Source organism: Corella eumyota, chromosome 2 (genome assembly GCF_963082875.1).
Source record: "Corella eumyota chromosome 2, kaCorEumy4.1, whole genome shotgun sequence".
Taxonomy (NCBI): domain Eukaryota; kingdom Metazoa; phylum Chordata; class Ascidiacea; order Phlebobranchia; family Corellidae; genus Corella; species Corella eumyota.
In genome coordinates this window covers 15,115,507-15,132,043 of record NC_137491.1, presented here as the reverse complement: position 1 = coordinate 15,132,043, position 16,537 = coordinate 15,115,507, and the positions used below count along the sequence as shown (strand labels likewise).

Below are 16,537 nucleotides of genomic sequence, written 5' to 3'. Positions count from 1 at the left end.
ACGGAAAATGAAGGAACGGAAAATGAAGGAACGGAAAATGAAGGAACCGGAAAATGAAGGAACGGAAAATGAAGGAACCGGAAAATGAAGAAACGGAAAATGAAGGAACCGGAAAATGAAAGAACGGAAAATGAAGGAACCGGTAAATAAAGGAACGGAAATTGAAGGAAAGTGAAAAAAGGAGAGGCAGAATCTTAAAAAAATAAAACGCGGAAATTCCGTTGACTGTTTATTTGTATTTAAGTCAATATTATTTTAGAAATAAATGGGCATTTTATAGAAGAGGGTTAGGGTATGCTGGGGTAATAAAAATTAACTTATTATCGCTTATCAGTTCTCAAATAAATGACAGTAATCCTAAATAAACAGTCAACGGTATTTCCGCGTTTTAGTATTTAAGATTCCGCCCTCTCCTTTTTTGCTTTCCTTTATTTTCCGGTTCCCTCATTTTCCGTTTCCTTCATTTTCCGTTCCTTCATTTTCCGGTTCCTTCATTTTCCGTTCCTTCATTTTCCGGTTCCTTCATTTTCCGTTCCTTCATTTTCTGGTTCCTCAAATTCTGCGTCCCCTTGATTGTTACCACATTTCTGCCAGAGAGCTGGCAAAAAACCACTGCATCAAATTTTGCTTAGACGAATAATCACCAACGTCTTTCTGCCAGAGAGCTGGCAGGGAGTAGCAGAGAATTGTGCTTGGGCGAATAATCATAAAAAATAGTGATTCCAAATATTTTTTAATCGTATAATACAAAAAAGAACGGAGTAAAATACCCCTTCTGTAAAAACAAATTACAATCAAACCAAATATAAAATAAGTTAACAAGATTCTTAACACTTTTAAATTAAAATAAAATTAAACAAAACATTAAAAAATTGTCAAACGCAGGAGTAAACTTTTGTACTAAACTGAAATACGTGTTATCACTGACGTCACAAATCGGGTGTTTTAACAACTTACCTATTATCATAGATATTACGTGTAATGTTATATCTATGCTATTATAACGCTTCAATTTATTTTACATATTTTGTTAAAAACAACATACCCAACCACGACATACCCTTAAAAAAGTGAACAAAATATTAAAAAGTGGTCAAATACAGGTGTAAACTTCGTATTTTTGTAATAAAAGGTTTATATGTGAAAAACAGTTTCATTTAGAAAAACAAAATTAAGCATTTATAGCCGTTTTATTTGCTGCATGGGACTGTTAATAAAAACAGGATAGTTAAAAGATACAAATGTTTAAAAGATACAAATGACAAATGAACGAGCCCGTACATATGATCTCGAAAACAGGAAGGGCCATAAAATGTTATCCGCATAAAATAAAATTTGTTTGTGGTGCCTAATTCACAGTTAAGTGTGCCTACAGTAAGTTTCCTAAAGCGGGAATTATTTTCTATAAGAAATTTAATTAATTTAAAACTTTTATCACGTGATTAATAATCAAGGTTGATTAAGTGATCCGTTTATGGTAAATCGTCTTCTAAATTTGGACGTAAGTTTCCAAGTACAAATGCATGCTTAAATGTTAGTTTTTTTTGATTTGTCTAACTAGGACAATTGTTAAACATTTTACTTTTTTATATAGTTTTCCAAACCACAAAAATACTTTTTGATAGAATTGTAAAATCATTAAAAGTTTTGTTTTTGAAATCCTTTTAATGACTATTCCACATCAAGAACAATTAAAAATCTTTAAATGTATAATCAATTAAAATTAAAAAATTTTATTATAATTAATTTCTGTGACAATTTCTTTCACCTATTATAAAGGTAAAAAGGGGATTTAAATTACATTTACCCTTGTTAAGGCTGTAAGGTCAATTATCTTACACCAAAAAATGGTAAGTTTAGTATTATTAAATGTTTAAGTAGCAAAAACAAATGCTTTAAACTAATATTAGAAGTTGTATGGGTTGAAAATAAGGAAATGGTATTTTGTATTTAAAATAAATACAATAAAATTTAAATGTTAGATATTTTACTAAATGACGTAACTATAACTAACAAAACTAATTGTTAAGAAACAGAAATTCAACTTGAAAATCTATTTTTGTTGTTTTTTATTGAATTTTTGCAAACTGAATAACTAATAAAATCACTAAATATACAAAATATACAAATAATCATAATAACCAGAAAACTACATAAACATTACATAATAGATATACAAAATTTAACAATTTTAAACATAATTTAAAAGTAATCACGTGTTTAAAATAAATAGACAGTTATAATCTACAGCAAAAAGTTAGTATTTAAACATGATTCTTCTTAACGTTCTGATATTTCGTTAATTTTTAACCGAATTTTTTGGTTAATAGCATAAGTTGATCGTTGTGCTACTCGATTTACTTTGGGCCTAACTTTACTTTTTTTAAATATTCTTATATTTTCTCTTAGCTGCTTTTTAAGTTGTTTTCAGCTGTCTTAATATTACTTCCGTTTGCTTCATCATTTGCCGTAGTTCCACTCTATCATCTGCCCAATCAGTAGCTTGTTTGTAAGCTTTGACTGCTTCGATTAATATAGAAGCTGCTTCGCTGTATTTAGAATTGCGATAATACCACAAACCAATGTTGGTTAAGAGTTTTCCGTAAAGCGAATATTTTTGTTTATTCTCGATCGTATCCATCAATCTTAGCCCCTCTGTACATGTTTGAAAGTCGTCGATATCCACCAACCTCTCGCAAAGCCCGATATACCACAAACATTGGCTCAGTTGAACAACTTTTGTTTTAGCGTTTACTCCGGGTAAGTTTTCCATTCTAGATTTAAGATCACGCACAAGTGGGATCACGTGATGCTGGACCAACATTTTCATGCCTTGATCTTTTTTAAGAATTTTTTCAGCTGAATCGCTTATTCCCCAAACACACAACCTCATATTATTAACATCATTGTTCGGGTCGTTATTATCCTCGAATAAGGAAAATGCGATTGGGTAAAATAGAATAGACTTTGAGTATTTCTTCTGGGTACAAAGATCAAAAGATACAGTTTTAACTTGTATTGCAGTTAGCTGGGTTTTGTTTCGAATTATTAAAGTTATTTTATCCCGAATGCTGGAAACCGAATCGTAAACTTTTGCTTTTATAGAAACCTCGTAAAATGATAGTTAAAATCGAAATATTTTGTATTTCTAGATCGTATTTCGATTGTTTTAATGCTTTAAAATAGGCCCAGTCATAATTATTTTCATTGCGAAGTTTGGCCATTGTTTCTATAACAAAATTAAGCATATTTAAGCAAGCCAAAATTACTAAGTGCGTTTTTACTTAAAAACCTGCAACATTTTTAACTGAAAAATAAAATTTATTTGAAAAAAAACCTTCGTGTTCGATGATTTGCATTAGTTGTGACGTCATAGACAATTCTATAAATTAAAATTTAGTTTAAAATTTAACAATTTGCCAAATATTTAAATAAAGTTAATTAATTACCAGTTGTATTGGTTGGCGACGTAGTTAAACTCATTTGTGACATTCTATTAGATGGTGACGTAGATGATGACGTCATGGTACCACGTTGTGCGTCACATGGTTGGGTACTTGATTCTTGATGGGTCACGTGATCTATAATTTATTAAACTATTTTAAAATTTTTTTTTTTTTTTTTTTTTTGAATTTTTAACTAAACCACAACTTATAAAAAAAATTATAAAAAAAAATTAAATTTATCAAAAAAAGAAATATTTTCACCTTTCATTGTGTTTAAAAAAAGTCGCTTTAACGTGGATCGGTGGTTCGTCATCATCAGCCATTGTTACGTCATACAACTTTAATTTTACTTTTTTTAAATTTTTAATAAACTAAAAATATTATCTCTTTTAAATTAAATAATATTAAAAACGTGTTTTAAACTATTTTGTTAATATTTTATATTACTTGTATTATAAATACTACACAAATTTAATTTACTAAACTAGCAAACAGTCAGCAACAAACTAGTTTTAAAAATTTAAACCGAAATTTTTTGTTTTTTTCAAAATAAAAAATATTTGTAAAATTTATAAAAAGTTATTACTTCATTGGCTTAATAAATAAAATGTCATTTGCATATTAGTAACATAACTTACAAAATAATTTTATTATTAGTTAAAATCTAAAAATTTACTTTCTAATAACTGCAATAATAAACTAACTTTAAACAAGCGAGCTGTAAGTTTATACTGCGTCTTACTTCCTTGTACTATGTATAATTAAACGACTAAAAGGAAATTTTGGTACTCATCGCTATTCTTTAGAATTATTAAACAGAAAATAATGATATCAAAGAAAAATATAAAATAGATTGAATTACAGGCTGTTTAAAATATAAGTTAGAATAAAACAATATTATGAGTGCATTTGCTTATTTTATTCTATATTGTTGGGTGCAAAACGCGTTTTTGTAAAAAAACTGCAACGCTTATATCAAAAGTTGATTTTGCAGTTATTTATTTGAGCCCTAAACAACTCTTGCCCATATAAATAATACTAGTAGCCTTTTGTATTTTTTATATATATCTTCATTAAACGATAAGCGGGTTAACAGTTTGGTGCCCATCTTTGAATATTATAAATTATATTTGCTAGATAATTAACTTTTCTAAATGTCCAACCAAAATTTAAGTGAAAGTCTATATTTATCTAAACAAAAATGCCTACTCTATGCTAAGTGTCTACCCAAAGTTAGTGCCTACCCTATGTTTAAGTGCCTGTTCTCTGGTTAAGTACCTATCCAAAGTTGAGTACCTACCGTAAGTTAAGTGCCTACCGTAAGTTAAGTGCCTACCCTAAGTTAAGTGCCTACCCTAAGTTAAGTGCCTACCCCAGGTTTAAGTGCCTACCCAACGGTAAGTGCCTACCGAAAGTTAAGTGCCTTACTTACCTCACCTAGCCTACCCCATCCAGCCTACCCCATTCTCTCACCCACACCTACTACACTTCCCATTAACCCACCCCCACTAATTATGCTGCTGATTAAGACCCCTGACTCAGCAGGAGTTCATACCGTTTATAACGCCTTTCTCAAGGGCGCTACAGCATAAGACCAGTGGAGATTGAAACAACGACCTCATAGTGGTGTAGCAAGTGTGATTACTACTACACCACGCTGCCGGTTTAAGTGCCTATTCTCTGGTTAAGTGCCTACCCAACGTTAAGTGCCTACCCGAAGTTAGATAGGTAATTGTCAAAACCCCAAATTTGTAACGCCACTTATCTAGCGTATATTACGAAAGTACAAAGTTTATATCTGCATTTAACCCTTTTCTAATATTTTGTTTACTTTTTTGAAGGTAAGTCGTGGTGAAGTACGTTGTTCCTTACAAAATATGTAAAATAAATTAAAGCCCCATGATAGGTAAGTTGTAACGTTATGTATAACACGTAATTCAGTTTAATACAAAAGTTTACTCCTGCGTTTAACAATATTTTAATGCTTTGTTTAATTTTATTTTAGTTTCAGAGTGTTAAGAACCTTGTTAACTTATTTTAAATTAGGTTTGGTTTTAATTTGTTCCTTTTCAAGGGGGTATTTCACCCTTTTCTTTTTTGTATTGTAGAATTCAAAAATATTTGAAATCAAATTTATCATACCGGCAGCGTGGTGTAGTAGTTAGAACACCCACCCACCATACACAAGGTCCTGAGTTTGATCCCAAGTGATGTCATGCAGTAGCGCCCTTAAGTAAGGCGTTATAAAGGGTACAAACTCCTACTGAGCCAGCACCTAATCAGCAGCTTAATTATCGGGAAATTACAATCTATAATATCCCAAACTGCCACAGGCAACTTGAGACTGGGTCAAGCTAACTGATGTTACTATATGTTTAGGTCTCGCATTTGACCTTCCCACATCGAGGATAAAGAAAGATAGATATATAACGTCATAAATTGGGGGTATTACCAAATCACCTTTATTATAGCGCTCTTATTTATTTGATATACTTGGTGGACAATAACATAGTTAACAATCCAATTTTTTTAAATTTAAGAAAAAAAAAATTTAACAAAAATTTGATTATGCATCTGACATAAAATAAAGTATATAAGTCTCCTAGATATTCGGAATTGCTGGTATTATTAAATGACCTTTGAGTAAAAAACGCGCGTCTTAAAAAGCAATTTTACAAACAATAATGAATTTTCTATAATACCCTTTTTAATCGCTTCTTTGGAGAATATGCTTTAATTTCTTAAAAAATTACAAAAAATGTTTAAAAAATGTTTTTCCCGATAACCAAGAGCAAAAAGTATCTAGTTCTGTTAACGTTTACGCAACTAGGCTGTCCATAAATGGTACAATTAAATGACTTAATAACACACTTTTACATTAATATCACATAATTAATATTAATTTAAAAATCAATCTGTATTTTGCGTTGTGTTAGTTATACTTACATTTTTCAATTGCTTAGTTATTTATTTAAATGAGCTGTTAAAAACTCTGTAATAATAACTTTAGTGATCTTTTGCGTATTTAAAATAAGTTACTCGATAAAAAGAACATATTAATTTTAGTAAAAAAACAAATCCATATTTTGTATGTTTATTAAATTTATAGAGAATAAGTATACAATAGATTTCGTTTTATTTGTGAAATAAAAAACTGACAGATTGTGTCAATAAATGAAAAAAATGATCTGTAAATTTAGTTAATATAGACCAAATATAATTTTCTCAAAAGAAGCAATCGACTGAAAAAAAGGATGTTTCGTCTTGCGATGTTGACAATTGTTTTCATATTTTTTGTCACAGGTAATTTTAAGAATAGTTTTACTATAGCTAATTAGATAAAATTTAGCCTAATAAGTTTTTCAAACTTAACTTAATATACAATTTAACGTACTTACATTTAAAAATGAAAAATATTTGTGATCAGGTTTTTAAAAGTAAAATTGTTATTTCAGCCTGTGAAAGGTCAAGTTTTCTATCCTGCTATGAATGTGTTTATTACAGTAAACAAACTTACCATGTCGACGCATGTCAAGCAAATCTTACCTCTAAGATGCTTGTTACGTGTGGATTGGCACATTCTTATTGCATGGTTAGTTACTTTTTTAATTTTATTTGGCTATGTAACTAAAAAATGTAAGTATAAATAACACAACGCAAAATACAGTCCAGCGTCATAAGCTTTAAAGGAAAATCACGGAGCCAAAAAACGATCAATGGGGAAATTACTACGATTAAACATTTGTTGAAGTAAACTTAATACTAGCTAAGCCAGCATGGTGTAATTGTAAGAACAGTTGTCTACTCGTTTCGATCTTCCTATATCGAGTATAAATAAATAAAACACCTTACGGTCAGTTTGTAGGTGATTTAATCGTCCCAAACCTAAAGTTGTTTGAGATGGTTTTCATTTTTTATAAATTACTTAATGGCTGTATATTTTTTATTTACCAAATTACTTTTACTTAGGTAAAGCGCCGTACTACTCAAGGTATTTTAGTTAAACTGGAACGTAAGTGCTCGGATAGTTGTGTAGAAGGGTGCTACAAACGTGGACTCGGAATTATTCGAAACACTTGCACGACTTGTTGCAACACAACCGCTTGTAATATTGGAAATTCTGCCACAAAAAACAATTTCTCTTCACTACATGTTTTGCACTTTTTATTTATTGCACATATGTTTTTTTAGGTTGTTAAATATGTAATATTGTTTACTAAACTGTGTTAAGTTAAACTTTATTTAGGTATTGATAAAACTAATACTGAACTGAATTTAACTTTATATATTGCAAAAAAAGCTCTTTGTAGAATGTGTTTTATTTTGATTTTTGATACATAAGTTTTTTTAATATTAACAATGAAAATGGTACTAATAAAGTATGCTACCATATTCAAAATATCATTAAAGTATTATACTAAATAATATCCGCAATTAAAAAAATCACAACTTTGTATTTAAAATGTACCTCATCCAACACATGATAAGACAGCATATTAGTTATTTATAACTTGTTATATTCATTTTATAGAATATCAGATTTTGAACCATTATTTTGAACATTTTGCTGCGAGCTGTTTAATTCCTGTAGAAAGAAGCGACATTTTCCTATCAGAATTTTTATCGATTCAGTCACCAAAATATTTGGTGGATGGCCAATGGCTGATTCAACAGAAAAAATAAAATGGTCACGCACTTTGCTTAATTTAACCGAATCTTTTAAATGGGGATGTCGTAACACTTCCCTACTACATGTGTCCTTTCTTGCATTTACTACTTTAGCTTCTTTTAAACCAGCCTTGTTCTTAACAATGGTTATCACACCTGGGGAAAAACAGTTCTTAAATTCTTCAGCTTCTTCCCCCACAATGGGTCTTAATATTTTTATTTCAGGCAGAAGTCTATATGAAGCAGTTGCAACAGATGAGAATTTTGCATGGTCTTTACCCAAGCCTTTTACTGCATGCACCTTTAAATCGATTTCATGGCCTGGACGAAGTTTTGCAATTAAAATATCATTATGGACAAGCTTTAGAGTCATTGTTTCACTCTGGTTACCTCTAGGTATCCACTTAAAATCACCTGAGTAAACCTTATGGTTATTATACAACTCATTTGGATCGCTCGTCTCTTTAGATGCATTTAAATTTTTTGTGCATTTGACTTTTAACTCCATTTCTAGCGTGTCTTCTGGAGTACCATCCTCGTTACTTGGTTGACGAAACTCAAATAACCTTGCATCCACATCCAGCGGAATCAAACCTAATCGATGGGCCAATACTTCATCCTGGATGACACTTGTGTTATTGAACATAAATACTTTTTCAATGGCCATAGTTGGAATTTCTGACAACAATATTCTTCTGTAAGCATTTGCAATTGCAGCATCAATTTTTACCATGTCGAATTCCATCACTTCTTTATTTAATGAAGTTACATGAATTTGAAATTTTTTTTTAAAGGTATTAATATTAAAAGCATCGTTATAACCAGGGTAGGTACGAGGGTAATCTGATGTGTGGACATTTGATAACCCATGCTCTTTGAGAGTTATTCTTGTTCTTATATCATCAATATGGTTCATCATTTTATCTAATGTTAATTTTGTTTAGTGTCTGGTAAAACACCTTCCGCAAATTTACTTTTTCTTTCTGAGTAGTGATTTACAGAATTTACAGCTAAAACTCCAGTTTGTATACCACATAAGATAGTAAACCCTATCAGTAACGATATCGTTGCTTTATGGCTGGCGTTAAAAATAAATTTTCTATTATTTTGCCACCAGGACATTATTAAAAGCTATATACTAAATAATAATGTAGAATTCATTATTAGGTACAAAAAATATTAATTTTATAACAAAAAATAGTTTTTCTAATTTTGAGAAAAACAAGTTTTGGTCTAAGTAAAATTCCATTACCCATAAACACATAAAAAAATATTTCTCTGTTTATAAATATTCATGATTTTGTTTTTTATTTAAATTTTTTTTTGCTTTATTCTCAATACGAAAGTGTTAATTTTTAACTTAAACATTAGGTAACATTTGTAACCTTGATCCAGTCTTAAGTTGCCCTTTGTAGTATTCGGCAGGAGTATAAGTGCCTTACTCAAGGGCAATACAACAAAAGAAGCAGTGGGAATGGAACAAATGACCTCATGATGATTTTTTAAGTGTTCTACATCATGCTGTATTGCTGCCAGCACGATTTTACTCAATTTATTAATTGGAAGCCAAAAAAATCTGTACACTTTGACAACTTTGAATTAGCACACCTTAAAATAAAAGGCTTTAGATAAAGGAATTCAGGGGGCTTAATGTAAATTTGTGGTTTTGATTGCATTGACTAAATGGCAGAATGGTTGGATGGTACTTAACTCACCGGCCAAATTTTGCTACTACGCCACTAAAATAAGAAAATCCCTAACAAATTTAAGCTGAATATTTTACAGTAACTTATACATTCAATATAACTTTTTAGTTTTCTTTGTCGTCGTCTAAATAGTTTATTTAAGACAAATCTGCAAAATTACCACGTGAATAGACCAACGTCTTTCTGCCAGAGCAAGTCGAAAAATGTTGCTCGGGCAAAGTCAAACAATATAATGATTCCAAATAATTTTAAATCGAGTCATGTAAAAAATATAGAGTTTTTTAGCGATTAAATAACAATTGTCAGAAAAAGGACCACCACCTTTCTGCTAGAGAGCTGGCAGAGAGTAGCAGAGAATTTTGCTTGGGCGGATAATTATAAAAAATAGTGATTCCAAATATTTTATAATCGTACAATACAAAAAATAACGGGGTAAAATAGCCTCTTTAAAGGGAACAAATTCAAATCAAACCTAAAATAGAATAAGTTGGCAAGGATCTTAACACTTAAAAATTAAAATAAAATTAAACAAAACATTGAAAAATTGTTAAAAGCAGGAGTAAACTTTTGTACTGAACTAAAATACGTATTATTACTGACGTTACAAATCGGGGGTTTTGACAACTTACCTATCATGTCGCTCCAATTTATTTTTGATATTTTGTGAAGGACAACGTACCCAACCACGACATATTTTCAAAAAATTAAACAAAATATTAGAAAGTGGTCAAATACAGGTGTAAACTTTGTATTTTCGTAATATACGCTATATAAGTGACGTCACAAATCGGGGGTTTTGACAACTTACCTAGCATGTCGCTTTAATTCTTTTTTTATATTTGGTGAAGGACAACGTACCCAACCACGACATATCTTTAAAAAAGTGAACAAAATATTAGAAAGTGGTCAAATGCAGGTGTAAACTTTGTATTTTCGTAATATACGCTATATAAGTGACGTCACAAATCGGGGGTTTTGACAACTTACCTAACATGTGGCTCTAATTCTTTTTTTATATTTGGTGGAGGACCACGTACCCAACCACGACATATCTTTAAAAAAGTGAACAAAATATTAGAAAGTGGTCAAATACAGGTGTAAACTTTGTATTTTCGTAATATACGCTATATAAGTGACGTCACAAATTGGGGGTTTTGACAACTTACCTAGCATGTCGCTCTAATTCTTTTTTTATATTTGGTGGAGGACCACGTACCCAACCACGACATATCTTTAAAAAAGTGAACAAAATATTAGAAAGTGGTCAAATGCAGGTGTAAACTTTGTATTTTCGTAATATACGCTATATAAGTGACGTCACAAATCGGGGATTTTGACAACTTACCTAGCATGTCGCTCTAATTCTTTTTTTATATTTGGTGGAGGACCACGTACCCAACCACGACATATCTTTAAAAAAGTGAACAAAATATTAGAAAGTGGTCAAATACAGGTGTAAACTTTGTATTTTCGTAATATACGCTATATAAGTGACGTCACAAATTGGGGGTTTTGACAACTTACCTATCATGTCGCTCCAATTTATTTTTGATATTTTGTGGAGGACAACGTACCCAACCACGACATATTTTCAAAAAAGTGAACAAAATATTAGAAAGTGGTCAAATACAGGTGTAAACTTTGTATTTTTGTAATATACGCTATATAAGTGAAGTCACAAATCGGGAGTTTTGACAACTTACCTAGCATGTCGCTCCAATTCTTTTTTTATATTTGGTGGAGGACAACGTACCCAACCACGACATATTTTTAAAAAAGTGAACAAAATATTAAAAAGTGGTCAAATACAGGTGTAAACTTTGTATTTTCGTAATATACGCTATATAAGTGACGTCACAAATCGGGGGTTTTGACAACTTACCTATCATGTCGCTCCAATTTATTTTTGTTATTTTGTGGAGAACAACGTACCCAACTACAACATATCTTCAAAAAAGTAAACAAAATATTAGAAAGTGGTCAAATGCAGGTGTAAACTTTGTATTTTCGTAATATACGCTATATAAGTGACGTCACAAATCGGGGATTTTGACAACTTACCTAGCATGTTGCTCTAATTTTTTTTTTATATTTGATGGAGGACCACGTACCCAACCACGACATATTTTTAAAAAAATGAACAAAATATTAGAAAGTGGTCAAATACAGGTGTAAACTTTGTATTTTCGTAATATACGCTATATAAGTGACGTCACAAATTGGGGGTTTTGACAACTTACCTATTATGTCGCTCCAATTTATTTTTGATATTTTGTGGAGGACAACGTACCCAACCACGACATATTTTCAAAAAAGTGAACAAAATATTAGAAAGTGGTCAAATACAGGTGTAAACTTTGTATTTTCGTAATATACGCTATATAAGTGAAGTCACAAATCGGGAGTTTTGACAACTTACCTAGCATGTCGCTCCAATTCTTTTTTTTATATTTGGTGGAGGACAACGTACCCAACCACGACATATCTTTAAAAAAGTGAACAAAATATTAAAAAGTGGTCAAATACAGGTGTAAACTTTGTATTTTCGTAATATACGCTATATAAGTGACGTCACAAATCGGGGATTTTGACAACTTACCTATCATGTCGCTCCAATTTATTTTTGTTATTTTGTGGAGAACAACGTACCCAACTACGACATATCTTCAAAAAAGTGAACAAAATATTAGAAAGTGGTCAAATGCAGGTGTAAACTTTGTATTTTCGTAATATACGCTATATAAGTGACGTCACAAATTGGGGGTTTTGACAACTTACCTATCATGTCGCTCCAATTTATTTTTGATATTTTGTGGAGGACAACGTACCCAACCACAACATATATTCAAAAAAGTGAACAAAATATTAGAAAGTGGTCAAATACAGGTGTAAACTTTGTATTTTCGTAATATACGCTATATAAGTGACGTCACAAATCGGGGGTTTTGACAACTTACCTAGCATGTCGCTCTAATTCTTTTTTTATATTTGGTGGAGAACAACGTACCCAACCACGACATATCTTTAAAAAAGTGAACAAAATATTAGAAAGTGGTCAAATACAGGTGTAAACTTTGTATTTTTGTAATATACGCTATATAAGTGACGTCACAAATCGGGAGTTTTGACAACTTACCTAGCATGTCGCTCCAATTCTTTTTTTATATTTGGTGGAGGACAACGTACCCAACCACGACATATTTTTAAAAAAGTGAACAAAATATTAAAAAGTGGTCAAATACAGGTGTAAACTTTGTATTTTCGTAATATACGCTATATAAGTGACGTCACAAATCGGGGGTTTTGACAACTTACCTATCATGTCGCTCCAATTTATTTTTGTTATTTTGTGGAGAACAACGTACCCAACTACAACATATCTTCAAAAAAGTAAACAAAATATTAGAAAGTGGTCAAATGCAGGTGTAAACTTTGTATTTTCGTAATATACGCTATATAAGTGACGTCACAAATCGGGGATTTTGACAACTTACCTAGCATGTCGCTCTAATTCTTTTTTTATATTTGGTGGAGGACCACGTACCCAACCACGACATATTTTTAAAAAAATGAACAAAATATTAGAAAGTGGTCAAATACAGGTGTAAACTTTGTATTTTCGTAATATACGCTATATAAGTGACGTCACAAATTGGGGGTTTTGACAACTTACCTATCATGTCGCTCCAATTTATTTTTGATATTTTGTGGAGGACAACGTACCCAACCACGACATATTTTCAAAAAAGTGAACAAAATATTAGAAAGTGGTCAAATACAGGTGTAAACTTTGTATTTTCGTAATATACGCTATATAAGTGAAGTCACAAATCGGGAGTTTTGACAACTTACCTAGCATGTCGCTCCAATTCTTTTTTTATATTTGGTGGAGGACAACGTACCCAACCACGACATATCTTTAAAAAAGTGAACAAAATATTAAAAAGTGGTCAAATACAGGTGTAAACTTTGTATTTTCGTAATATACGCTATATAAGTGACGTCACAAATCGGGGATTTTGACAACTTACCTATCATGTCGCTCCAATTTATTTTTGTTATTTTGTGGAGAACAACGTACCCAACTACGACATATCTTCAAAAAAGTGAACAAAATATTAGAAAGTGGTCAAATGCAGGTGTAAACTTTGTATTTTCGTAATATACGCTATATAAGTGACGTCACAAATTGGGGGTTTTGACAACTTACCTATCATGTCGCTCTAATTTATTTTTGATATTTTGTGGAGGACAACGTACCCAACCACGACATATATTCAAAAAAGTGAACAAAATATTAGAAAGTGGTCAAATACAGGTGTAAACTTTGTATTTTCGTAATATACGCTATATAAGTGACGTCACAAATCGGGGGTTTTGACAACTTACCTAGCATGTCGCTCTAATTCTTTTTTTATATTTGGTGGAGAACAACGTACCCAACCACGACATATCTTTAAAAAAGTGAACAAAATATTAGAAAGTGGTCAAATACAGGTGTAAACTTTGTATTTTTGTAATATACGCTATATAAGTGACGTCACAAATTGGGGGTTTTGACAACTTACCTATCATGTCGCTCCAATTTATTTTTGATATTTTGTGGAAGACAACGTACCCAACCACGACATATCTTCAAAAAGGTGAACAAAATATTAGAAAGTGGTCAAATACAGGTGTAAACTTTGTATTTTCGTAATATACGCTATATAAGTGACGTCAGAAATTGGGGGTTTTGACAACTTACCTATCATGTCGCTCCAATTTATTTTTGATATTTTGTGGAGGACAACGTACCCAACTACAACATATCTTCAAAAAAGTGAACAAAATATTAGAAAGTGGTCAAATACAGGTGTAAACTTTGTATTTTCGTAATATACGCTATATAAGTGACGTCACAAATTGGGGGTTTTGACAACTTACCTAGCATGTCGCTCCAATTCTTTTTTGATATTTTGTGGAGGACAACGTACCCAACAACGACATTCCAAAATATATTAACATAAAATGTTTATTCCACAATTTTGGAAAAAAATTTGTAATTTTGTAAAGTGTCATCCTAATATAATTTTCCCAATTTTTAAAGGGTGTTTGGTTAATTTAATTCTATTTAAAATAGTTAAGGTACAGTCACATTCCAAAATACCAAAAAAAAATGATTTACTTAGCATACTTAGCGTAAGGTTGTTGGTTAAAACCGATTGTAAAGAACAGTCCAGCACACTTTTAACAAGTGTGATTATCAAAATTGGGGCGACATGATAGAAAAGTTGTCAAAACCTCCGATTTGTGACGTCACTTATATAGCGTATATCACGAAAATACAAAGTTTACACCTGTATTTGACCACTTTCTAATATTTTGTTCACTTTTTTAAAGGTATGTCATGGTTGGGTACGTTGTCCTCCACAAAATATCAAAAATAAGTTGGAGCGACATGATAGGTAAGTTGTCAAAACCCCCGATTTGTGACGTCACTTATATAGCGTATATTACGAAAATACAAAGTTTACACCTGTATTTGACCACTTTCTAATATTTTGTTCACTTTTTTAAAGATATGTCGTGGTTGGGTACGTTGTCCTCCACAAAATATAAAAAAAGAATTGGAGCGACATGCTAGGTAAGTTGTCAAAACCCCCGATTTGTGACGTCACTTATATAGCGTATATTACGAAAATACAAAGTTTACACCTGTATTTGACCACTTTTTAATATTTTGTTCACTTTTTTGAAAATATGTCGTGGTTGGGTACGTTGTCCTCCACAAAATATAAAAAAAGAATTAGACCGACATGCTAGGTAAGTTGTCAAAACCCCCGATTTGTGACGTCACTTATATAGCGTATATTACAAAAATACAAAGTTTACACCTGCATTTGACCACTTTCTAATATTTTGTTCACTTTTTTAAAGATATGTCGTGGTTGGGTACGTTGTCCTCCACCAAATATAAAAAAAAAATTAGAGCGACATGCTAGGTAAGTTGTCAAAACCCCCGATTTGTGACGTCACTTATATAGCGTATATTACGAAAATACTAAGTTTACACCTGCATTTGACCACTTTCTAATATTTTGTTTACTTTTTTGAATATATGTCGTGGTTGGGTACGTTGTCCTCCACAAAATATCAAAAATAAATTGGAGCGACATGATAGGTAAGTTGTCAAAACCCCCAATTTGTGACGTCACTTATATAGCGTATATTACGAAAATACAAAGTTTACACCTGTATTTGACCACTTTCTAATATTTTGTTCATTTTTTTAAAGATATGTCGTGGTTGAGTACGTTGTCCTCCACCAAATATAAAAAAAGAATTGGAGCGACATACTAGGTAAGTTGTCAAAACCCCCGATTTGTGACTTCACTTATATAGCGTATATTACGAAAATACAAAGTTTACACCTGCATTTGACCACTTTCTAATATTTTGTTCACTTTTTTAAAGGTATGACATGGTTGGGTACGTTGTCCTCCACAAAATATCAAAAATAAGTTGGAGCGACATGATAGGTAAGTTGTCAAAACCCCCGATTTGTGACGTCACTTATATAGCGTATATTACGAAAATACAAAGTTTACACCTGTATTTGACCACTTTCTAATATTTTGTTCACTTTTTTAAAGATATGTCGTGGTTGGGTACGTTGTCCTCCACCAAATTTAAAAAAGAATTAAAGCGACATGCTAGGTAAGTTGTCAAAACCCC

General features: G+C 31.4%; 3 protein-coding genes across 4 annotated transcripts; 1 reads left to right on the top strand and 2 right to left on the bottom strand.

Moving 5' to 3' along the window:
- Nucleotides 1-3,059: 3,059 nt before the first annotated feature.
- On the bottom strand, nt 3,060-3,819 carry LOC145743390 (uncharacterized). 2 transcript variants are annotated; one of them, XM_082561336.1, is made up of 4 exons: nt 3,708-3,819; nt 3,450-3,581; nt 3,338-3,382; nt 3,060-3,229 (listed from the first exon to the last, which is right to left on the bottom strand). In XM_082561336.1, the coding sequence occupies exons 1-4, from the start codon at nt 3,760-3,762 to the stop codon at nt 3,060-3,062; spliced, it is 402 nt and encodes a 133-aa protein (XP_082417462.1). In that variant the 5' UTR covers nt 3,763-3,819. The 2 variants fall into 2 exon arrangements, with proteins under 2 accessions (XP_082417462.1, XP_082417463.1); XM_082561337.1 differs by lacking the exon at nt 3,338-3,382.
- A 3,033-nt stretch (nt 3,820-6,852) lies between these two features.
- On the top strand, nt 6,853-7,637 carry LOC145742505 (uncharacterized). The gene is made up of 2 exons (XM_082560279.1): nt 6,853-7,038; nt 7,416-7,637. Exons 1-2 carry the CDS (start codon nt 6,853-6,855, stop codon nt 7,635-7,637), a joined length of 408 nt encoding a protein of 135 aa, XP_082416405.1.
- A 175-nt stretch (nt 7,638-7,812) lies between these two features.
- LOC145742195 (DNA-directed RNA polymerases I and III subunit RPAC1-like) lies at nt 7,813-9,248 on the bottom strand. The gene has a single exon (XM_082559977.1). It carries the CDS (start codon nt 9,031-9,033, stop codon nt 7,972-7,974), a length of 1,062 nt encoding a protein of 353 aa, XP_082416103.1. The 5' UTR covers nt 9,034-9,248; the 3' UTR covers nt 7,813-7,971.
- Nucleotides 9,249-16,537: the final 7,289 nt, after the last annotated feature.